The 23,473-nt window shown below is 48.1% G+C and overlaps 2 protein-coding genes across 11 annotated transcripts in view; one reads left to right on the forward strand and one right to left on the reverse strand.

Annotated features, from left to right (window-relative positions):
* Positions 1 to 318: 318 nt before the first annotated feature.
* Positions 319 to 2,576, reverse strand: Uqcr10 (ubiquinol-cytochrome c reductase, complex III subunit X). The gene is made up of 2 exons (NM_001170465.1): positions 2,397 to 2,576; positions 319 to 577 (listed from the first exon to the last, which is right to left on the reverse strand). The coding sequence occupies exons 1-2, from the start codon at positions 2,544 to 2,546 to the stop codon at positions 533 to 535; spliced, it is 195 nt and encodes a 64-aa protein (NP_001163936.1). The 5' UTR covers positions 2,547 to 2,576; the 3' UTR covers positions 319 to 532.
* Zmat5 (zinc finger, matrin type 5) overlaps positions 1,667 to 23,473 on the forward strand; it is a 32,091-nt gene continuing 10,284 nt past the window's right edge. For 2 of the 10 annotated variants that reach the window (XM_063273508.1, XM_039092843.2), the window contains exons 1-3: positions 2,900 to 2,967; positions 5,445 to 5,494; positions 18,632 to 18,785. In XM_063273508.1, coding sequence (XP_063129578.1) covers positions 18,659 to 18,785 — 127 coding nt within the window. In that variant the 5' untranslated portion in view covers positions 2,900 to 2,967; positions 5,445 to 5,494; positions 18,632 to 18,658. Of the gene's footprint in view, positions 2,320 to 2,885; positions 2,968 to 5,444; positions 5,495 to 8,548; positions 9,073 to 12,594; positions 12,773 to 18,631; positions 18,786 to 23,473 lie in introns of those variants that run through there. The other 8 variants (XM_063273506.1, XM_063273511.1, XM_063273510.1 and 5 more) reach the window with 7 other exon arrangements.

Consider the following 23,473-nt stretch of genomic DNA (forward strand, 5'->3'; position numbering starts at 1 on the left):
GCCCTGGGTTCGGTCCCCAGCTCCAAAAAAAAAAAGAACCAAAAAAGAAAAAGAGAACTTCTATTTAGGCTGATGTACTGAAATGAGGATTCTTGAGACATTAATGGAAAATTCCAAATGGTGGAGTCTTCAGGCGTTTGCACTGACTCAACTACCAAGCAGAGATCAGGAAGTTAAGAAAGTACCCAGTGAGGGGGTTGGGGATTTAGCTCAGCGGTAGAGCGCTTGCCTAGCGAGCGCAAGGCCCTGGGTTCGGTCCCCAGCTCCGGGGGAAAAAAAAAAAAAAAAAAGAAAGAAAGTACCCAGTGCAAAAGCAGGTCACATGAACAATTTACATTTATTTGTTGACAGCCGTAGTCAAATGCACTTCAAACACAGCACATGGTAGAGTCTGTTTGCACGGTGGAGCCACTGCTTGCCAACGCACTGGTGGTTCATGAGAGTAACTTGAGGTTCATCCTCAGGCTGAGGCCCCAGCTCCAGGCTGACAGCTGACAGGTGCCTGTCCCTTCTGGACGGAAGGCGCAGGGAGTTACTCCTGTTTCTCGTACTTGTGCTTTATGTGTTTCCACAGTTTCTGCATTTGAAACACAGGAGTTCACTGTTAACCTTTGCCCTCACACTCCACAACCACTCTTGCTCTCCAAAGAGAATACCAAGAAATCAGTGTCTGACTGATTAGAAAGGTAGCTGTGCTAGACGGTGGTGGAGCACACTTTTGATCCCAGCATTTGGGAGGCAGAGACAGGTGGGTCTCTGAATGAGGCCTGGTCTACAGAGTGAGTCCTAAGACAGCCAGGACTAGAGAGAGAAACCCTGACTGAAAAACCAATATCCAAACCAAAACAAAAAAAGCAGCGTAAGAAACCACTCACACTCCATTACCATGTTAAGTGGAAAGGGAACCAGCACTTTTACAAGAAATTAAAGTAGATTGAAAGAATGGTCCCAAACTCACTAATTTAAAAAAAAAAAAAAAAGCACCTTGAAAATGCCTAGGCTCCCCAACATTTCACATTGAGTCACTTTTTATTTCTTCAGACTAAATTGGCTATAGTCCTCATTCCAAGAAGCACAGGAAAAATGGGTGAATTCTGACAATGTACTTAAGACAACTCCTGATCCCAGGAAATGCTTGTAAAAGATCAGAGGGGCAACACTTTCATTTTGTAAGGAAGCTGCCCCCACCAGAAGAAATATGGCAACTAGTAGGCAGACCCTTTCTGGGTAGGTCAGAGCCCTGAGGGGGCTGGAGAGATGGCTCAGTGGTTAAGAACACTCTGATTGCTCTCCCAGAGGACCTGGGTTCAGTTCCTAGCATTCATATGATGGCTCAAAACTATCTGTAACTCCAGTTCCAGGAGATCGACCACTCTTTTCTGACCTTCCTGGGCACCAGGCACACGTGGTGCACAGATGTACATGCAGATAAAACACACACGTATAAAATTAAAACAATAAAATTCAAAAACAAATAAAAAAAGCTAAGAAAGGAAGGAAGGTAAGAAAGAAGGAAACTCAGTGGAGGAGCTGGTCGGTGGTGGTGCAGGCCTTTAATCCCAACGCTCACTTAAGAGAGGCAGGAGGGTGAGCCCGAGGCCAAGCCTGGTCTACCAATCTAGCTCCAGAACAGCAAGGGCTACACAGTGAAACCCTGTCTCAAGAAAGTAAGAAAAGGAAAGCAGTGGATGAACATGCTGGCCATCAATAACATGCCTTTCCCAATACAGTCACAATCTCATGGCATGCACAGAATCTGGAACGGTTACGTCAAAGAGGGCTGGCCATTTCCTACTTTATATTCCCATGTTCTCCTAAGACATGCAGTAAATGCTATCTTTCAGTGCTATCAGCAAGTATGACCGGTAGCACTTCCTTTGTATCCCAAGATCTACTATGATCTTTACTCAATACCACGGTTAAGTGGAAAGTTCCAGTATTGCCAGCAACGGTTTGAGAGTTCATAGCCTCCACTTTTAACCCAAAGTGAGAGCATGGGTAGCCTTGGGAACTGAAACATCAATTGTAAGAGGTCAGCCACATAGTCTACGGAGATCTACTTTTAACGACTGTCCTGCTGAAATCTACTCTTGAAATTATCAAGGGCGGCAACTCAACACCGACTTATGCAGTGGTTCAGACCCGTAAGCCCTCTGATGTCTCAGGAGTTAGTTAGCTTTTGCAAATGAATATGTGGAACTGTGTGACAGGACGTACCAGTACTCCCAATCCCTGAAATGAGGGGTCAATGTGAGACTTAGGACTTACACAAGTCAAGCGAACTAAATGTATCAACGAGCATAGTTCATCCCAGTCCTGGTAAGACTTATTCCGTCCTACCTCCCTCCCAGTCACCCTTCAGGCGGGCCCAAGGTCAGGATGGCCCAGTCCCTCACCCCCTCGTTGATGTAATCGTAGACCGCGTCTGCACCCTGATCGAAGGCGCGCTCGAAGAACAGGGCGCTCACTGCGATGGTGAGGGCGAAGGTAGAAGTCCTGCGGAACAGCAAGGAGTACAAACGCGAAGTGACCGTCGGCGACGCCATGTTGCCTCGCTGACGAACTGGCGTCACTGCGCCTGCGTAGCGACCAACTTCTCACTCCAAAAGTTTCAACGCGCACTGCTTTATAGGAATTGTAGTTTCTCGGTATCTCAGAGTCGAGTTTTGAACCATTAAAGAAACTGACAATGTGCACAGGATAACAGATTATTACAATGTCCATATTCCAGACAGCTAAAGTTTGATAAGATTTATTTTCCAGTTTTTCTCCTCAACCGTTTATTGTGTTTGACTATTTTGAACTACAACTCCCGAAAGCCCCTTGGCTTACCCATCTTCCCCAGCGCTGTCTTGCCTTAGCATTCCGCTTTCTCGGTACCTTAGGAAGGACTACGAATCCCAGCGAGCAGAGCGCGACACGAGGACACAAGAGGAGGAGCCCGGAGCTGTCTAGCCGCGGAACCAGGTATCTTTGGCCAGACGTCAGCGTCCAAGCTTTAGGCTCTTTTCCCAATCAGAAGAACAGGCTCTTCATTTTAATTCTGCGCTATCAGCATTTTCTAGCATGGGAAGTAGCTAGAGAGGCGAGGTGACCTTAGTTTCTGTGGCTTCATCCCGCCTCTCTGCCTAATCTGTGAGCCTACTCCTGGTGTAGGCTTGGAGGTGTCCTGGAGTTAGAACTCTGAAGCCACGCCTCAGGGGGAAGAGTGGCTTTGCCCTTGCTTCCTGTTCCCCAGAGCATAGTCTTTGAAGCCAAGAATTCTGGCTTCGGTGGCGGGTTGTAAAAGGCACCCTACAAATAATTTTCTAGGGATCCCCTCTGCTTCTTGAGATGGTCCTCAGTAGATGATAGGTCCCAGATCTCGTGGAGCACTCTGGCTGTGGTGCATGGGCGACGGGGAAGCCCAGCACTTCTGGAAACTAGTACTTTGTAAAAGAGAAAACTCAAATGCTTGGACAGGTTGGTTGCTCTTTAAGCCTGAGTAGCGGCTTAATGGAGGTCTGGATATATTGTAGCACGGTAAACAGGATAATGTTTGTGCATCGCTTCAGAGCTGCACTCCTGGGGTGCTTGAGAAAGTGTAGAGTGACCTCTAATGAATTGGTGGCCTGAATTCATCTCTAGTCTGGCCTTGAACCCCTGGTGAGGAGTTGTTTATTTTTTCCTAATTGCTCTAGGGAGTCACTGAGGGGTTTTAAGATGGGATGTAACAAGGTCTAATTTACACTTTAGTGTTATCTCTCTGGCTTCTTCGTAGAGCATAAACTGAAGAGAGGAAATTACAGAAGTAGGTAATTTAGAGTTAGAGAGGATTAGAATAACGCTCAGATTTGAGATGCATTTTGGTAGGTAGGATGGACAGCAAGCTAGCAGGTGTGTACCAGAAAGAGGAATTAAGAGGTAGGCTCGATTGTGGGTGCCTTTAGTCTCAACCCTCCAGAGGCAGGTGGGTCGATGAGTTCAAGACCAGCCTGGTTTACAGATTCCGGGACAACCAAGGCTATACAAAGAAACCCTGCCCTGAAAAACCAACCAACAAACAAAACGAACAAACAAAAGAAAGAAAGAAATTAACATCTAGAGATAAACTAAGGTTTGACTACAGGGACTAAATGGTTTGTGTTTGTTTGGAGACAAGGTTTCACACCTGTTCAGGCTTGCCTGGAACCAGCTACCTAAATTAGCCTGACTTTGGTGATCCTCCTGTCTCTGCTCTCTCTGGAAGGCTGAAATTATAGATAAGCACGACCATGCCGGGCCTGTAAATTGTGTGTTTAAAGATTTGGTTTTGGTTATTTTAAATTATGCATATGTATGGGTTGGGGTAGTGGGGGTGGTGAAGGGGTGACATGTGCTCCTGAATGGCAGTACCCACAAAATCCAGAAGAGGGTATGGCATCCCCTGAAGCTGGAATTGGAGGTTGTGACCTATCAAATGTGGGTGCTGGGAACCAAACTCCGGTCCTCTGTTAGAGTATGACATGCTCTTCACATGATCTCCAGCTCTGTGAATTGTGTTTTGTGTGAGTTGTCCCTTAGATATGAAGTAGAAACATCTAGAACAAATGGGGCTAGGATTCTGAAGTTCAGAGGACCAGTCTGAGCCTGGGATAAGGACGTCAAACTGGACATGCTGCTATAGGACTATGATCCCAGCACTTGGGAGGTAGAAGTTCAAAGTTATCCTTGGCTGCAGAGTGTTTGAGACTGGACCAGACTACGTGAGCCTCTTCCTCTTAATTAATCAATTAAAACCCAGAACTGATTTCTAGGCCTAACAGGAAGCAGTGAGCCTTCAGCTTTGGGAGTATTGACAAGAGTCCTACAGCAAACCAGTTTGGTTAATGGCAAGTTAGTTCAGACGACTGGGAATCCTTTTATGTGGGTTGAGTAGGATTAGGGGAATTAAAGGTGGTTGACTTAACTTTTTATTTAAAAGATTATTATTTTTTTTTTTGGTTCTTTTTTTCGGAGCTGGGGACCGAACACAGGCCCTTGCGCTTCCTAGGCAAGCGCTCTACCACTGAGCTAAATCCCCAACCCTAAAGTTTTTAATTTTTAAGGGACTGGAGAGATAGCTCAATGGTTAAGAGCACTGCCTGCTCTTTCAGGGGACCAGAGTTCAAATCCCAGCACCCACATGGCGGCTCATTGTTGTCTGTAACCTCCGTTCCAGAAGATCTGACATCCTCATTTAGACGTATGTGCAGGCAAAACACCAATGCACATAAAATAAAAAAATTAAAACTAAAAATGAAAATTAATTTTTTCATTTTTAGTAACATTTTTAATACTGAGCATAGTGACACATTCCTTTAATACCAGTAATTTGAGAGGAGGATGAGGTATACCTCTGTGAGGTTGAAGCTAGCCTGAGCTACATAGCAAGTTCTAGACCAACCAGGACTACATAGTGAGACCCAGTCTTGATTTCTTTTTAGGTCAGGTGGTGGTGGCACACACCTTTGATCCCCACACCTGGGAGGCAGAGGTAGGTAGATCTCTGAGTTCCAGGCTAGCCTGGTCTACAGAGCTAGTTCCAGGATAGCCCTGTCTTGGGGAAAGTGAAACTTCGTTTTGTAATGTAATTGTTGAGCCAGGCATAGTCTGCTTAGCTGTAATCCCAGCACTCTGGGAGACCAAAGCAGAAATAACAAAAGTTTGAGGCCACCCCTAGGCTATGGAGTGAGACTGTGTCTGGGGCAGGGGGGGAGTCTTCAATGTTCTACATCAGATTTTAGGGAAATAAGAAAAACGACCTTAACTTCTTTCTGATTAATTTTTTAACTCAAGTTGAACAAACTAAATTCCTCTAGACACTCAGCCCTACTTGTAGTTTAATTACAATCCCTCAAACATTTAACTCCATCTATAATTTTAATATATTTGATTTTCTTTTTAAGTACTTGGGATGTATAACCTAACAAGCTCAATTTCCCACAGGATTCTTAGTTACCAGCAAATCTAATTAATTAAGCTTATACCGAATTTAAATTTCTTGCAAACAATTCAATACTTTCTAAAATTGATTGTGTGCAGGGATAGAATTCATAAACACATCTTCATACAAGTTGGTTGTCCTGTAGTCTTGCTGTTGCTTCCGTGCCTTTCATGCATATGAATATAGTTTATGGATATGGTAAAATCCAGGCCTTCCCGATGAACTACGATGCTTGTGTTTCTGATTCTGACTCACTTCCCTTAGAATCATGCTCTCTGGTTACGTCCATCTCCCGTGGGGTTGGGGATTTGGCTCAGTGGAAGAGCGCTTGTCCAGCAAGCGCAAGGCCCTGGGTTCGGTCCCCAGCTCCGGAAAAAAAAAATGACATAACTTTGTTCTTTATGCTTAGGTAAAATTCCACTGTGTCTGTGTCCTGTTTCCTTAATCCACTTGTCTGCTGGTGGACACCTAGGCTAATCTCATAACGGGGTATTGTGACTAGTGAGGCCGCCCACGTGTGGGTGGGTGTGTCTGTGCGTATTATGGGTATGTCTGTGCGTATTATGGGTATCTGTGGTGTGTTGAGCCAAGTCCTTCAGACAAGAGCAGTGTGGCCCAGTGTATGCGAACTGAATGAGCGTTAGTGTTTTGAGGAGCCATCGTGCTGGTTTCTACAGCGGCCAGGCTAATAAACACTCGTGGCAGCTGTGTGTAGAGTAGGGTTTGTTTCCTGAAGCGTCTTCCCCAGCATTTGTTGTTGTCTTAGTGACAGCTGTTCTGACGGGTGAGCTGGAACCGTGCAGCATTTTCCATTGTTTTGAAAAAGGATCTCTTCTCCATGTAGCTCTGGCTGTCTTGGAACTCACTCTGTAGACCAGGCTAGCCTTAAACTCACCTGCCTCTGCCTCCGAAGTGCTTGGGATTAAAAGCTTGTACCACCATACCCAGCTTACTATTTTTTTTTCAATTGACATTTTTTTCACATAATATATATTGTTATTGTTTCATTTTCTAAGACAGGGTTTTTCCGTGTAGCCCTGGCTGGCCTGGAACTCAGTATGTAGACCAGGCTGGCCTTGAACCATATAGTATATTTTGATCATTTTAACCCTCTCCCAGTTCCTCCCAGGTCCCCCTCATCTCCGTACCTACACGTTAGCTCAGTTGGTGGAGTGCTTACTTAACACAAACAAGGCCTTGGCTTCGATCTCCAGCATGGTGTAACCTGGGAGTGAGTGCTATGCACTTAACCAGTAACCCCAGCGTTAGGAAGGTGGAGGCAGGAGGATCAGACGTCCAAGGTCATCCTCCACTGCGTAGAGAAATTGAGACAAGTTTGAGCTACATAAGACGCTGCCTTAGATCAACACCCCGCCCCCGCGTGCCCCAGTGTCTCCCTCAGGCGATATAAGAATATAGGGGAGGGGGGCTGGGGATTTAGCTCAGTGGTAGAGCGCTTACCTAGGAAGCGCAAGGCCCTGGCTTCGGTCCCCAGCTCCGGAAAAAAAAAAAAAAAAAAAAAAAAAAAAAAAAAAAAAAAAAGAATATAGGGGAGGAGGGGTGGACCCAAGGTAACTTTTTTTAGCACCTTGTGTCACTCTAGCCAGGGTTGCTAATCTCTCAACCTAAAGCCATAAATCTAATATCAGTTACTAACATCCATCTTACCAGTTACCTAACTAGTAGTTTAGCCTTAGATTTTTGTTTTGTTTTGTTTTTGTTCTCTGAGGTGTGCTTTACCACTGCCTGGCTAGCCTTAGATCTTAACTCAGAATTCCAGTGATCATCTGTCAGATATTTAGGATATCAATTTTCTTTTAATGTGATGAATGCTTTTAAATACCCCATTACACAGGCTTGTGTTGTGCTGTGTTGTGAGACATGGTCTGGCTCTTTAGACCAGGCTAGCCAGGAAATTGAGACACTCCTACCTCAGCTTTCTGAATGCTGCGGTTAATGGGTTACACAGATTATCCCTAGGGTCAAGATGAGCACAGTGACTCTGATTTACTCTCCAACCTCTTATGTTTTAAGCTGTTGGGATATGAAAAGTTGTTCCCCAATTCTACAAATTGTGCAAGGTATAGACTTAGCGTTACTGCCCCTTCCGTGAGCTGAGTGAAGTATTGATTATCAGTGTCATTTCTGACTGAACTCAAGTCCAGCGGCCTGTGTTTAGTCAGAATGTGTTCCCAGCAAGGCTGCCTTCAGGATGTAGGTGAAGTTAATTCCTCAGGGTTCTGTTCTTACAGGGAATCTGGACTCACTGGTTAAAATACAGATCTCTAGGTCATTTTCAGATCCGCTAAGTCAGAATTTCTGAGACTTGGACACAGGACACAGTTTTGAACAGGAAGAATAGGTGTTGAACCCAGAGCCAAGTGGTGTGTGAGTGTGGTGTTTATGTGTGAGTGTGGTGTTTGTGTGTGAGTGTAATGTGTGAGGTGTGAGGTGGTGTGTGTGTGTGTGTGTGTGTGTGTGTGTGTGTGTGTGTGTGTGAGAGAGAGAGAGAGAGAGAGAGATACATGTATGGACAAATGCCAAGGTACATCTATGGAAGCCGGAGGCCAGCTTTGTGATGTCTCCTCTCTGCCTCTGTGTATTCCAATGATCGAAGTCAGGTCATCAGGCTTCTGTGAAATCACCTTTACCCAGTGAGCCATCTCACCAGCTCAAGACTTCATTTTCAACAAGGTTCTCACGTAGGAGGCAGAGTTGTTTTTAGTAGGGCTGGTTTTAGAAGGGTTGGTATGAGGCAGGGCAGAGTGGGTGAGCAGAGGGCCTTGGCTAACAGCGAGGAAGTGAGATCTGACTTAGCCCCCAGAGATGGCAGGAAGGAGGCAGGACAGCCAGACATGCTCTGGAGTCCAGTGTTTAGCTCAGGAACTTCCTTCAGACTATTTTTGTCTCTCCTATTTGGAAACTCCGGCCTCCTGAGACCTATAACCATCTAATGAAAGACTGTCTGAGCTCATGGCCCCCGGAGCTCAGAACCAGGTGCAGCCAACCTTCACTTGGGTTGCTAGGCCAGGTCTGTTAAATCAGGGTTTGCCTTGACACTTACTGAAGGGAGCTGAAGGAAATGTTTCTTCTGTCCTTTCAACATCGACCTAAGCTGATTTATTCAGGTGAGCAAAGTCCTCAGAACCGTCTATGGTAGCCGCCTAAGTAAGGGAAGAGTAAAATGTATCCTTGTCTGACAGATCTAAACTCAGAGCCCCTACTACTGAGCCACATCTCAGTTCTTACTTAAAAATTTAAAAATAGACATATGTGTGTATATACGTATATATGTTTTGCCTGAATGTAAATGTATACATATGTTTACCACATATGTGCTTGGTGCTGGTTGAGGTCAGAAAAGGACATTGGATTCAATGGAACTAGAAATACGAATTGTCGTGAGAGACCTTCTGGGTACTGGCCCTCTGCAAGAGCAGCAAGTGCTCTAAGTCACTGGGTCATCTCCAGTCTTACTCCCTTTTTGGCACAGGTTCACACTATGAAGTCCTAACTGGTCTAGAGCTTGCAGTGTAGACCAGTCTGGCCTCACACTCACAAAGGCTTGCCTCTACCTCCAGTGTGTTGGGACTAAAGGCACAACCACGGTCTGTACAGTCCCCACTCTTTGAAGGGAATATTTTTAGAAGGGAATATTTTTAGTTTTAAGGGGTTTCAAAGAACCTACGTTAAATGTAGAACTTCTTATAAGAATAGCAAAATGCAAAGTGAAAAATAAAACATGTATTTCCTGAGCCAGGGATAAGCATGGTAAATATTCTATGTCTGTTCTAGTCTCTATTCGTTAGTGGAGTCTTTTTAAAAAAAAAAAAGATTTATTTAATTTTATGTGCATTGGTGTTTTGGCTACATGTATGTCTGTGTGATGGTGTCAGATCTCCTGGAACTGGAGTTACAGATGGTTGTGAGCTGCCGTGTGGGTGGTGGGAATTGAACTCTGGAAGAGCAGCCAGTGCTCTTAATGGCTTGAGCCATTTTTTCTCCAACCCGGAGAAAAAAATCTTTTGCCTTGAGAAATGCTGTTCTGCCGTGTGTATGGTTGAGTTGATAAACCGTTTTCCACATAACATTTGAGTGAACATTTGTCCAAGAATGTCCTTGAACTTTATTTGTATTTTTTGAGACAAGGTCTTATATGTCCTAGACTGGCCTTAAATCCAATAATGTACCCAAAGCCAGCTTTGAACTCTGATCCTCTTGTCTGCATCTCCTATGCTGGCATCGCAGGCATGAGTCACCCAGCACACCTAGTATTTTTTTGTGCTTTTGTGAGATGGTCTTGCTCTTCCTCAGACCGGCCTGAAACTGTTGGAGTCAAGTGATCCTCTCACCTCAGACACTGTCAAGTAGTTTAGTGACCAGTACCAACCACTGAACTGTGGTTCACGCCCTGTTCACAATACTCCCAACAGTGGTTTCTCTGTGGATTGTTTGGGGACCAAAATGAGTGTAGAACTGTCACATCAGGCTCTGTGATGCTCCCACCCCACCCTACATGGAACTCTGAGCAGCTTGCTCAGCTTGTAGCTAGCAGTGGGTATCACCAGCTATGCTTGGTGTTGTACAGTCGGATTTCAGTGTCAGGATCAGCTTCATGACAGTCACAAAGTGCTGGAGAAGCCAGGTGTCGCCCACGCCTTTATTCCAGCAGAGTTAAGCAGATCTCTGTGTGTTCCAGGCCTGCCTCACAACAAACACCTTTCTGCAACCAAAAGTGCTTGAGGTTTCAGACTTCAGTCTGAAAGGATGGGTTCGACTTTCTGAGCATCCGGTCTGTGTCTTGGATGGATGCCCTGTTGGATACAAGTGCCCATCGGGATCCTGAGGCACAGAGCTTGGTAGTTTATACCGGCCTGTCAGCCACCCCTAGCACATATCCACTGGGTCCAGGGACTGTGGTAAGGTCTGAAGCCCTGCCTGGGAGGAGGGAATGCCCATCGTGTGTGGCTAGTGAAAAAGTAAGAGGATAAGGAATGAGGAAATGCGGCCCCTGAGGGCTGTGCATGTGTGAGTAGGAGGGGCTTCTGGTGACTGAACTCAGGGAGTCTTTGTACCTGTGGTTGTCACAGATTGTTAAATGCTTCTTGTTTGGCTTGGCTTTTCACTTGTTTGGTTGGTTTTTGGTTTTGATTTTTTGAGGCAGGATCTCTTTACATAGACCTTACTGTCCTGGAATTCACTATGAAGTCCACACTAGCCTTGAACTCACAGAGATCCTCCTGCCTCTGCCTCCCCAGTACTGAGATTAAAGGAGTGCACCATAATACCCATCTGTTAAATGGTTTTTAAAATTCATTTACTTCACTGTATTAGGTATTTTTGCTTCATAATAAAATACCTCATCAAACTTGGTGACTTAAATATATATCACACACACACACACACACACACACATACACATACACACACACACACACACACACACACACAGATTTTGAGACAAGGTCTTATTCTATCCTAACTGGTTTGGAACTCACTAGGCAGACCAGGCTGGTTTCAAACTCCCACAGATCCACCTGCTTCTGCCTCCAGAATATGCTACCAACATAGCTACAATGTTTATTACCTCATGCTTTGAGGGTCAGGAATTTGGGAGTAGCCTAGCTGAATGATTCCAGCTAGATTGTCAGCCAGGGCAGTCACGTGAGGTCAGCCTGGAGGACTGGCTGTTAGGAGGTATTCAGGAGTAGGCATGTGGGGTCTCAGCCCCTGACCACATGGGCTTCACTGTCAACACTGCTCACTGCGTGGTGCATAACTACCCTCAGACCAGATGACTGACTAAAGAGAGAGCCAAGAAAGAGGCGGAGTTATAACGTGTCCTGGAAAGTGGCCTGTCCCTTCTTGGTCACATAGAACAGTCCTGGCATAGCTTGAGAAGGGACTGTACAAGTTGGAAAAGCCAGGAGGAAGAGTCACTGGGGTGTAGGGTCTGGCTGCTGCTTCCACAAGTGGGCACTGGGTACCACTGATGTGCTAAGCTCTGAGCATGTGACTGGTCCTCACAAGCATCTCGGAGATAGTGTCAGGGACCATTTCCTCATGAATGCCCTGCCCAAGGGCAGCACAGGTGGAGTTGAAGCTTCACTGAGAGGTTGTATGTACTTCTCAATTAGTGTTTCCTTTTGTGGTCGTAGGACCAACACAGCCAACCTGGTCATGTGGCTTGTCCCTGATGCCCAGGATCCTACTGTGTGTTCCTAGCTTAGAACAGGTCAGCATTTGGTATTTTAAGTACAATTTCTATGGAAGGTGCATCACTTTCTAACCACTGAAAAAATAAGCTCCCTTAAGTTAGGAATTGTCTGTGCTTAGGAAATGCAAACCTTCAGGATCGGTCAGAGTAGCCTGACTCTGTAGGCCCTTGCTCTCTGTGCTTCACTCTGTCGTCTACCACCTGAGGCTATTCCCTGAGGACTTAGAGGCAGCACCTGCTTAGATCCTGGCCCCAACCCAGACCCCTGAACTGGTAGGCCCCCAACAACCTTGGCTTGCTGGGAATGAGACCATGTACTTTACCCCAGGAGGCAAGCACAGGACTAAGGACCGGACGAGAACATTGTATGCAGTCAAGCATTACAATATCTAAAAGTGCTCCTATATACAGGCCCTCCTGCTTCCTTGACTTCCTTTGCAGTAGGGTCCTGAGCATGCAACCTTGGGCCATCCCCACAAGGCAGTTCTAATCCCATCAGTTCCTGAGAGCAGAATGGTTCTGGGACATGCCGTGCTACTCATGGGTGTATGACGGAGCTGTGCTTTACTATGTGCCTGAGTTCCAGGGGTGTCAGAACGAAAGAATAACAGGTAAGTGGGCTTGAGAGCAGCATGTGGTGAGCACAAGTCCAGCACAATTACAGTCTATGTACCAGCTGCTGGCCAAGGCCAAACTGTTGGCTTGTTTTTTTTTTTTTTTTAAGCAGATATTCATTTTTTTTAAGATTTATTTATTTACTGTATATGAGTACACTGTAGCTGTCTTCAGATGCACCAGAAGAGGGCATCAGACCCCAGTACAGATGGTTGTGAACCACCATGTGGTTGCTGGGATTTGAACTCAGGACCTCTGGAAGAGCAGTCGGTGCTCTTAACCTCTGAGACATCTCTCCAGCCCCTGTTGGCTTGTTTTAACCCTGTACCAACACCACCTCCACCCTCAAGATGCACACAGTGGGAGGAACTATACTGATGAAATGCAAGCGTCTGCCCCACTATAGCCTCAGAGGGGCAGCAGGAGAGGGAAATGAGCTCTAGAGTCCTGCTCTGGGGTACTTTGGCCTTGAAGCCTCCCCCAGCACTGCATGGAGGGGGCCCCAAGATGAGGCATGAGGCTCTCAATATTACTGGTTCAGAGCCTTCTGAGACATTGTTAATATCACTACTAATAATTGTTGCCATTATTGTTAGCTGCCAGCTGTGAGCAGGTCAGCAGGACTGAGGAGCTGGTCCTCATGAGCAGAACAGACCCCCACTAAACAACCTCTGAAAGGTGGAGTGAGAATGGAGTCCAGGGCCTCGGATAAATAGCTCAGTGCAGGCTACTTGCCTGGTGTGCATGGGGCCCTGTGTTCAGTCTCCAAAACACTTGGGGTACTGAAGAGACGGCTAAGCCATTCAGAGCACTAACTGCTCTTCCAGAAGACCCAGGTTCAGTTCCTAGCACCCACGTGGTGGCTCAAGGCCATGTGGAACTCCAGTTCCAGGGGATCCAGCACCTTCTGGTCTCTGTGGGAACTGCATTTGTGTGATCTAATACCTACATGCAGACAAAGCACCCAAACACATAAAATCAATTAAGAAAGGGGTTTTTAAGGAATGGAAGTGAGATGCAGGCATTCCTGAATCAAATCTGAAGCTGTTTCCCTTCGCCCACCCTCTGTGTGTTTTCCTCTTCCTGTACTGTATGGGTAGAGGCTGGTCATCGAGCCTGGAAGATTGAAGCCAGGTACAGTGACATGGCCAGGACGGGCGTAGGCGCTAACGGGCAGCTGCACAGCAGAACAGGTCAGAGCTCTGCAGAGTCAGGTGTCCTGGGCCGGGGCTGGGTGCAGTGGGAGTCCTACCTGCATGGCTTTTCCAAAAGGGAAGGCAGTGGCATCAAACGAGGTGGAGGGAGGGCCTGGCTCTGCAAGCTGCTCACTATGCAGGCTCCATGTTCTTGGCAGTTAGTAGCGATGGTGGGCTAGACAGAGTTCTTGGCCCTGGAGCCTGTGTTCTGTGGGGGGAAGAATAACCCTGCGTGCAAAATGATATATCAGCATCCTCTAGCTTTGGATTTGACTGCAGTTTTCAAAAAGTATTCTTGTGCGGTAGCACAGGCTCACACCTTTAATCCTGGCACTCAGGCAGAAGCAGGCAGACCTCTGAGTTTGAGGCTAACCTGATCTACAAAGTGAGTTCTGGAACAACCAGGATTATGCAGAGAAACTGTGCCTCAAAACACGAAGTACTGAATACGTGTATTTTTTGACATTCCCTAAACAATACAACAGAATAACTATATCCATAACGTTTACATTTACTGGGTATGATAAACACTCTGGAGATGATTTCAAATGTACAAGAGACTGAATGTGGGTCAGATGCAAATTCTGTGACATTCTACATAAAGGATGAGCCCACGAGTGATATCCACGAGGTCCTGTGGATGCTGAAGGGCCATTGAGCTGCCTTGTAAGGCCTCAGCAGCTTGGCTGTGGGACCCTGGCTTTATAGCTAAGGGCACACTCAGTACATGAGTAACTCTGCAGAGGTCATTAGCATCATAATCTGTATGGTCCCAGAGGGCGTCTCACTGTCTTAAGCATTGCTCCATAACCATGAATAGCCAGCCCTGGCATCTGGTCAAATCCTGGGGAGCCGGCAGATAGTGTGGTAGCAGCCACGGATGTGGTCCCGGGAGTGGGTTGGTGGTACCACCTGTGTTCCTGGTGGGGAATGAATCTGGATCTTTCTGTGTTCTGGACAGAGGCTAGCTGAAGAGGAGGATGAATCATGGTAGAGAAGGCCAGCTTAGTCAGTACCCCATGCTGCTGTCTGTCCCCATCATTTACACCCCAGCCGTCCCCTCCTGATAGCTCAGGGTCAAGGAGCACATGGTGCAGGGTGTGCTCTGTCCAAGGACACCTGGCTGTGGCATGAGTGTTCTGTTTACAGTGTGGCAAGATGCTGTACCTGGCTAAGAGGTTCTGCAGGCTGTCCCTTATGTGCCCAAGCCTTAGTGGGAGGCAGTTGGACCAGAAGTCTAGAGCTTCTTGTCTGGAGAGGTCACCTTGCTAAAGGACAGCTACTGCCAGTGCTTTGAGTAGCTGGCTGTGGGGACAGGCCTGAGAGAGAAGTGAAAAGCACTAGCACATCCTGTTCTCCCTGGGCAGTGAAGACTGTGGGCAAGCATAGTGTGGGAGTCTGGTCTGTGGGGCTGAAGGTCCAGTCCCACCCCTGCCCTCTGCACTGTGGACTGTAGTAGCTCTCCGGTTCTCTCTTACATGCACTTGCCTTATCCGGACTGTAGACTGGCTAATCAAGAGGTCACCTAAACACTGATTCCCAGTTCCAGCAGGCCTGTAATAATGACAATATTGACAGCCAGAGTTTAAAGAGGGCTTATATGGGTTTGGTGCAAACATGAATGCTCTGATGCTCACAGCCACCCACGGGCCACCTAATGTCCCTGCTTGCACAGGAAACAGAAGAGAGGTCAAATGACTGTTCAGACCAGAGCTAGAAAGCAGGAGTCCTGGATTTAAATTTAGGGGTAAGCTCTTACTCTTTACCCCACATAACCTACCTAGAAACTAGGATAGCAGGACCTGGGGCTCAGTGCCATCCCAACAGTGACCCTTGAGTAAATGGCACTGCTGTGGGTACCTTCTTATCTCACCATGTATCTGACTGCAGAGGTCCTTAGAGATCTCCTGGCTTGACCACCCTCCTCCCACTGCACAGTAGGGCCCTAAGAGGGTGAGTGACAGCCCCAGCTTCACCTGACACAGCTGCTCTTCTCTGAGGTAGTTCAGCTCTGGCTCTTAGGGAGGTTCATGAAGGAGGTTCGCTACCATGTATATGTGTGTGGGGGAGGGGTCACATAAACAGCCCAGCCCCACTGGGACTTATTTGGTTTTTAGTGTGGCTGAACACGCAGGCAGAGAGGCGCGCGGCCTAGATTCCCTCCTGGCTAGTGTTTGCAGGGGTATAAATAGAGGCTTCCCTGCTCTGAAACATGTTCTGTGACCAGGGCGCTTCACGGAACCTCTTCATGGTTTTATTACATACCTTTTTGGGTTTAAACCGGCCAGCCTGGGATGGGGGTGTGGCGAGTGAATAGTACAGTGACAGCATGACTTGGTGGAGACGTCAGTGGTCAGTAGTCAGACCCAGCTCAGCTGCCTGCTCGTGGTATGATCTCGACTAGATTACTTTACCTTTGGGGCCTCAGTGCCCTTACCCTGAAATCTCATGGCCCCTCAAGCACCCATCCAGGGGCGCGTGCACACAGAGGATGCACGTAAAGCTCTTAGCTCAGGACCACAGCTCCAGTGACACTCCCTGGGCACTTGCTTGATGCTAAGCATGAGTGTTAGCTTCAGTTCATAATCCTTTTATTTATGGTGCTAGCAATTGAACCCATGGCCGCATGCGCACTAGGCAGGTGTTTTGCCCCTGAGCTGCAGCCTAGCGGTGACATGCAAATGTGCGTTAGCATGTTTCTCTATGCTGCTCCTGAGACAATAGCTGAGTGTTCTCATCCACTGCCTCATAGTCACACAGTAAAACAACACGGGTCAAGAAGGGACAGTGACTCGCATAAGGTCACACAGCTGGTTTCTCAGTACCCTGTGATTTTGTCCAGTCCAGTCTGTTGCAAAGCCACTGTCCCACTTCACGTCAGCCTCCCAGAGGGACACCTTCCTCCGCCCTCCTTTTCCCATTACTCTCCAGAGCCAGCAGCTCCTTGGAGCTTCAAGCTTCGTGAATGGCTTGGTTAAGCACTCGGCCGTTAAGCGTTCATCTCTTACAATTTCAATCCAATTCCTATAAGTTTATTGGCAAGACGGGGTGCATTAGAGCTGCCAAATATAATAGATCAAGTCCTCGTGTCTGGGATGCAGCTTCTCGGAAGTAATGGGAGAAGAGAGGTTTTATACGTTTTCATTTGGAATGACTAGCTGTTCCCGATCCCATTACAGCCCCTGACTTAATGGCTGCCATCCCTGTCTGCTGCAGGAGCAACTTTCTCCATCAGCCAGCTTGGCTGCCCGAGCCATCCAGGGCAATTGTTTGTCTCTTCTTGTCTCTTCTCTCCCCAGTACCTCCCTCCTGAGGTGTATTCCCCCATCTCTTTGCTCCGTGGATTGGCTCCCGGAGTCAGTCTTGTTTGCCAGGTACTTGCAGTCTGGGGCTTTGGCTACTACTCCAGGCATCTAGCTACCTTGTAACCTCAGGGTAGTCATTTCCATCTTTCTGGGGAGGCCTCAGCATCCTGCTCTAGCCTTGGTGTTTGCTGGTCCCTCTGGGTGGCTCCCACTGTGCTGCAAGACCCAAGGCTTGGCTGTGAGAGTAACAGAATCACTACCCACCTTGGGCTCCAGACTCCTGGCGTGGGAATGGTGGCTGAGGGAACTGTTGCTGAAGGGCCTGAAGACATTTCCATCTGATGCTGGCTGGGAACCTCCTCCCCCAAGATTCAGTAGTCTCCTCAGGAAGCTGTCAGCACCTGCTGTGGAACTCTCGGGCTTCTCTGAGCTCTGAGCTAGCTAGGAGGGAGGACACTTTGTAACAGAATTTTTAGGGGACCTGAATGTGCTTTCTGCTTACCAGCTGTGTGATGTTAGGCAAATCACTTCCTCCCTCTGAATCCCAGTTGTCCCAAAGAGAACATGGTAACTCGTTAATTTATTCTGCAAAGGCTTGATTGTCTACTCTAGTCCAAGTACCATTCAGGTGCTGGGGCACCGCAGAAACAGCAAACTATACTTGCCCTCGTGCATTTGTATTCTTGTTGGAGGAGAAAGACAGTGACATAACAAGTGATTTATTGCTCTCAAGGAGATAAGTGCAATGAGGAGAAATAAAACAGGGAGTGGTGAGAACTGAGGAAGATCCTGTTGCTCAGAAACAGTGGTCGAGCTCAGATACAGCAGTCATGGTCATTACTAAGATTACAGCACTGAGCGTGAGCCTGCGACAGTATCTGAGGCACAGCATCCAGGCCCAAGGGCAGCAAGTACACACAAGAAGGCAGCCAAATAAATGTCTGGCGTGTGAGAGGAGCAGAGAGAAGGCCTAAACAGGAGAGAACACAGGAGGTCCCTGGTGTGACCGGGAAAGGAAGCTAGGCAGAGGGCTTGCAGTCGTAGTCCTCCAGCCTGCCCACCATTAGAATTACCTACCAGCTCTTAAAAGAGAGATCTCCGAACTTGGATCTCATACCCTGAAGCTTTAGCTGGGCTGATCAGTGTTGGGGACTGCACAGCAGAAGTGTAAGGTCCCTATGCAGTGAGGCATCTCCCTCCTAATTGTCAGCCCTACAGACTCCACAGGAAGCTGGCCTGTAAGGAAAGCCGTGACCAGGTCTGACTTGCAGTGCTCAGTTGAGGGCCCTGGTTCAGAGCCTTGGTGCATGGAGTTTTCTTCAGTGGTCTGATCGAGTGTTTTGTGACTTTGCAGGAGGCCCCCGCATATGGTGGATGTGCCATGGGGAAGCGATACTTCTGTGATTACTGTGACCGTTCCTTTCAGGACAACCTCCACAACCGAAAGAAACATCTAAATGGGCTGCAGCACCTCAAGGCCAAGAAGGTGTGGTACGACATGTTCCGAGGTGCGTGCGACCCCTTCAGGGACAGTCTGGGAAGGACGGTTTTCTCTTACGTTTATTTTTATTTTATGTATATGCGTGCTTACTTGCATGTATGTAAGCATACCCCATGTGTGCTGGATGCCTGTGGAAGTCAGAAGAAGGTGTCAAACGCTCTGTAGCTGGAGTTATGGACAGTTGGGAATCACCATATGGGTGTTGCAAACTGAACGCAGGTCCCTGCAATAGCAACAAGAGCTGCTCTTAACCACCCAATCATCTCTTCAGCTCTGTCATCTTTTTAACTGTATGTGGGCCATGTATGCGTGCGTGCGTGTGTGTGTGCATGTGTGTGTGCATGTGTGTGTGCATGTGTGTGCGCGCGCGCGCACGTGTGTGTGTGTGTGTGTGTGTGTGTGTGTGTGTGGTGATGCACACCTTTTATTTAGGCACTTGGGATATAGTGGGGTTCAAGGTGAGGCTAGTGAGCAGTCTACATAGTCTACATAGTGAGCTCCAAGCTGGCCAGGCTTACATAGCAAGACCCTGAGTTTAAAGAGCAAAGCCAAAGGCTGAGGCTATAGCTCAGGGGTGGACTGTTTGCCTAGCATGCAGACGACCTTATGTTTCATTTCCAGCACTGCAAGCCAGGAAGTCAAAGAAAGAATAGAGAGGGGATGGGGTTGGGGATTTGGCTCAGTGGTAGAGCGCTTGCCTAGCAACCGCAAGGCCCTGGGTTCGGTCCCCAGCTCCAAAAAAAAAAAAAAAAAAGAATAGAGAGGGGAGCAGGCCAGGGTGGAAATTCCTTCCCTAGCCATGTGACCAAGGATTCTGGGTTCTGCCTACCATGGACTGTCTCAGAGACACTGAGTCAGAAGAGCCCTCTTTGAGGAGTTAGTCTTTAGCCTCTGGCTGAAATATAAGGACCCTTCTGACAACTCCTGGGAGCAGAGGGAGGGGGTGCAGCCTGGAAGAGAAGCATGGAGGAGCTGAAACTGACCGTGGGTAGTGTCTGGATCTTCAGGGCGACCTTACAGAGAATGCTGCTGGCTACAGTAGGGCATGGGAAGTGGCTATTCATGGTGTGCACAGGGCCTGTCTCCATAGACAGCCACAGGTGGGAGCTATACTGAGCCAGCTGAAGGACACAGGACAGCATTGTGGCTGCCATGGACCAGAGTTCCCCCAATGAGGTAGGTGGTGTCTGTTCACCTGCGGTTCAGAGCTGGCTAGTTACAAACTGAGTCTTAGCAGCCAAGAAGGCAGGAAAGGGGAAGCCATGTCTTCTGAGTGACTCTATAAGATAGTGGCTCTTGACCCTGACTGTGCCTTTCAATTATCTATACCTTAAAAGGAAAATGGTAGTGAGGCTGAGTAGCTTGGAAGTGTTACTGAGACAAGAGGACCGCTTGAGGCCAGCAGGTTTTTGTTTTGTCTTTTTAAACAGGATCACACCAGCACAGGGTAACCTGGAACTCACTATGTAGCCCAGACTGCCCTTGACCTGCAGCAATTCTCCTGCCTTAGCCTCTTAAGTGTAGTAGAACTGGCATGAGTCACTAAGCCTGACACATCCAGGAGTTTGAAGCCAGCCTAGGTTTACTGCAAGACCTCATCTCAATCGGAACAACACTGACCCTCAGATGCAGGTTTCAGGGTGGGGGTTGGGACCAGCCATGGTTGTTTGTTTTAAAGACAGAGTTTCACTCTGTAGCCTGGTTCTCCTGGAACTCACTGTGCAGACCAGCGATGGCATCTTGAAATCTCCCCTACTTCAGGTGAGGCTCAGAGACTTGGCAGAGGAGCGTGGCCCACCAGCCAGTTGTGGGCTCAGAGCCTGAGAGTGGAGGTAGGGTGGCAATTCCAGATCAGCGGGCTCCTCAGAAACCTGGCATGAGGCAAGTCCTCCTGTCTTCCAGATCCAGAGGAAACTGGTCTGGCATCAACTTGGCCAAAATCATCTTGGCATTAGCTCCCAGTCCCAGGTCCTGTGTTCAGGGCTCCCAGGTCCTATGTTCAGGGCTGAGCAGCAGAGGTCTTCATAGTCCTTACAGAAAGGTGAAAAAGCAATGCCATGAGCCCCCTCCTCAGGACTCTACATCATTAGCACGCTGTCCTTTCAGCAGCTCTGTGAGGAAGGCTGGTGGCGTGGCCAGGACCCCCACTTATAGATGATGACCCTAAATATAGAGCATCCAGGGTCTCTGTGGGTGGCCGAGCTGGCACATGAGCTCTCTCCACTTCCTCAGGAGGCCTCCCTTGAGTAGTGTCCCCTTGCTTAACCCTGAGAGGCACTGTGTGTGTCACCTCGAGCTGAGGCTTTACTCAGCACTGTTCTGTCCCTTCAGACAAATCCACGAGCCATCCAACAACCATGGACAGGCCCAAACCCTGAAGACCAGCTGCCTGTCAGCCTCTGACAACATGAGCCTAACTTTGTTGTATGTAAAACAGACATAACAGTAGGGGAAGGAGTGCAGTAGTCCCATGGTGACTAGAACAGAATGGTATCTGAAGCAGGAATGATGTCTGTGTGTCCCCAGAAGCATTGACCTCAGGCCCTTTGTCCCATGAGCTCAGTCATTCAGCCACTGCTCAGCAAGTACCTGGTAGTACTGAGCTCAGAGCCTCTGAAGACTCAGGGCTGGGTGAAGCGGGGCTCTCCTTTCATTCAGTGTCGTATGAGTTACTCATTGCATCTGTGTGTGTGTGAGTGTGTGAGTGAGTGTGAATGTGCACGTGTGTGTGTGAATGTGTGTTTGTGGGTGTAAATGCACACGAGTGTGTGTGAATGTGTGTGTATGTGTGTTGTTTGTGAGCATGAATGTGTGTGTTTGAGTGTGAATGCACACATGTGTGTGTTTGTGAGTGTGAATGTGTGTGTGTGAGTGTGAATGCACATGTGTGTGAATGTGTGTATGTGTGGGTGTGAATGTGTGTGAGTGTGAATGCACACGTGTGTGTGTGAGTGTGAATGCGCACGAGTGTGTGTGAATGTGTGTATATGTGTGAGTGTGAATGCGTGTGTGTATGTGTGTGAGTGTGAATGCGTGTGTGAGTGTGAATGTGCGTGCGTGTGTGAATGCATGTGTGTGTGAGTGTGTGTGTTTGTGAGTGTGAATGTGCACGAGTGTGTGTGTTTGTGAGTGTGAATGCGCACGAGTGTTAGTGTGTGTGAGTGTGTTAGTGTGTGTGAGTGTGCGTGCGTGCATGTGTGCGTGCGTATGTGGACAACTTGTGAGAATCTGTTTTATTCTAGCATGTGGGTTCTAGGTGTGGAACTCAAGCCTTTAGACTGGGCAGCAAGCACCTTTACCTGCTAAGCCATCTCCAGGACCCTGCACTCTTTTATGTAAGGTGTTTGGGCAAAGCCCTCAGCTTGCTCTGGCTTCTGTGTTCTCCTGACATTTTCCCCTTGCCCTGCATCTCCTCTCTGTGGACTTGTCCCTCCCACTGTCCTCCCACGTTGGGACATTCCCTGAATCTCAGAACCCAGACTGCACATCCTCAGGAAGGGCCAGGTCATCCATGTTCAGTAGTGCAGCTGTAGACTGGAAGGAAGGATAGGGTCTCGTTTGATCTGCACTTAAAGCCACAGCCTGGCACAGTGCCTGGAACCCAGGAAGGACATGCTAAGTGACACTTCAGAGACAAAGGACTAAATGAGCAAACAAGCATGGGCCCAGGGGCAGCTGGGTATTTGGAAAGGTGAAGCTTGCAGGACTGACAGACAGTGCAGGTCACAAAGAGCTTTACGTGTCAAGTGGAGGAGCCAGGCTTCTCCAGTGGGATCTGCTGCAGGGTCCTTCAGAGCCACTGGGGAATTTTTCGAGATTATAATGACTCTCCTTGGAGGAATTAAAACAGAACTGGAAAATGTGTACATGTATAATCCTAGCACCTGGGAAGCTGAGGCAGAAGAATAAAGAGTTTGAACTAGCCAGAGCAACACAGTGAGTCCAAAGCCAGCAGGGTTTCATAGCGAGATCCTATCCTAGGAGGGAAAAATACAAGTGAACCTGAGACTCACCCCTGGCGATGCAGGCCTGTAATCCTGGCCCCTCTGGAGGCTGATTCGGGAGGATCATGAGTTCAAGGCCATCCAGACTACAGAGAACCTGAGAGGCATAGATTGATTGCCCATGCATTTTCATAAATGCTGCATGCTTCTGAAGTGAGTTGGGCAGAGAGATACCAGCCAGAGGCTAGGTAGCATGGGATTCTCCCACACTCAGCCATCCACTCAGGGTCCCTTGTCTGATCCAGGCTCAACCCTCCAGCCAGCCTTAGCGGTCTTAGGCCCAGAAGAATTCTGGAAGATAGACCATGAGTGTCCGTAGTCCCAGTGACAGATGGCTAGTTCTCCAGCCTAGCGGCCTCACACTGCATGGATTCTCTGATGCCAACTCCCAACCCAGAGGACTTTCTCCCCTCATATCCACTTGCTGCTCTGCAATGAAGTGTCCCCACAGAACTGTTGCTTACCCAGCCCCCTGAGAGCAGTCACTGAAAGAGCGGGCTCTAGACTCACACGAAAGTGCAGGCCACCTGCTGCTGCGTGCTGACTACATGTCCTTGTGTGGCTCAGTCCCTACCTCTGCAGGATGGAGCTGTTAGCACCCCACAGCCGTCTTGTCGGGAGGGGGCAACTGTGTCTGTCTGCTTGGAAGTACTCTCTTGGGAGTGCTGGGATGGAGGGTACTAAGGCTGCC

Source organism: Rattus norvegicus, chromosome 14 (genome assembly GCF_036323735.1).
Source record: "Rattus norvegicus strain BN/NHsdMcwi chromosome 14, GRCr8, whole genome shotgun sequence".
In the NCBI taxonomy this organism is placed as follows: Eukaryota; Metazoa; Chordata; class Mammalia; order Rodentia; family Muridae; genus Rattus; species Rattus norvegicus.

Coding starts and splice junctions, on each gene's coding strand:
- Uqcr10 (NM_001170465.1), bottom strand. CDS start 2,546: ATGGCGTCGCCGACGGTCACTTCGCGTTTGTACTCCTTGCTGTTCCGC. Junction 578..2,396: donor ACGATTACATCAACGAGGGG/GTGAGGGACTGG, acceptor TTTCAAATGCAG/AAACTGTGGAAACACATAAA.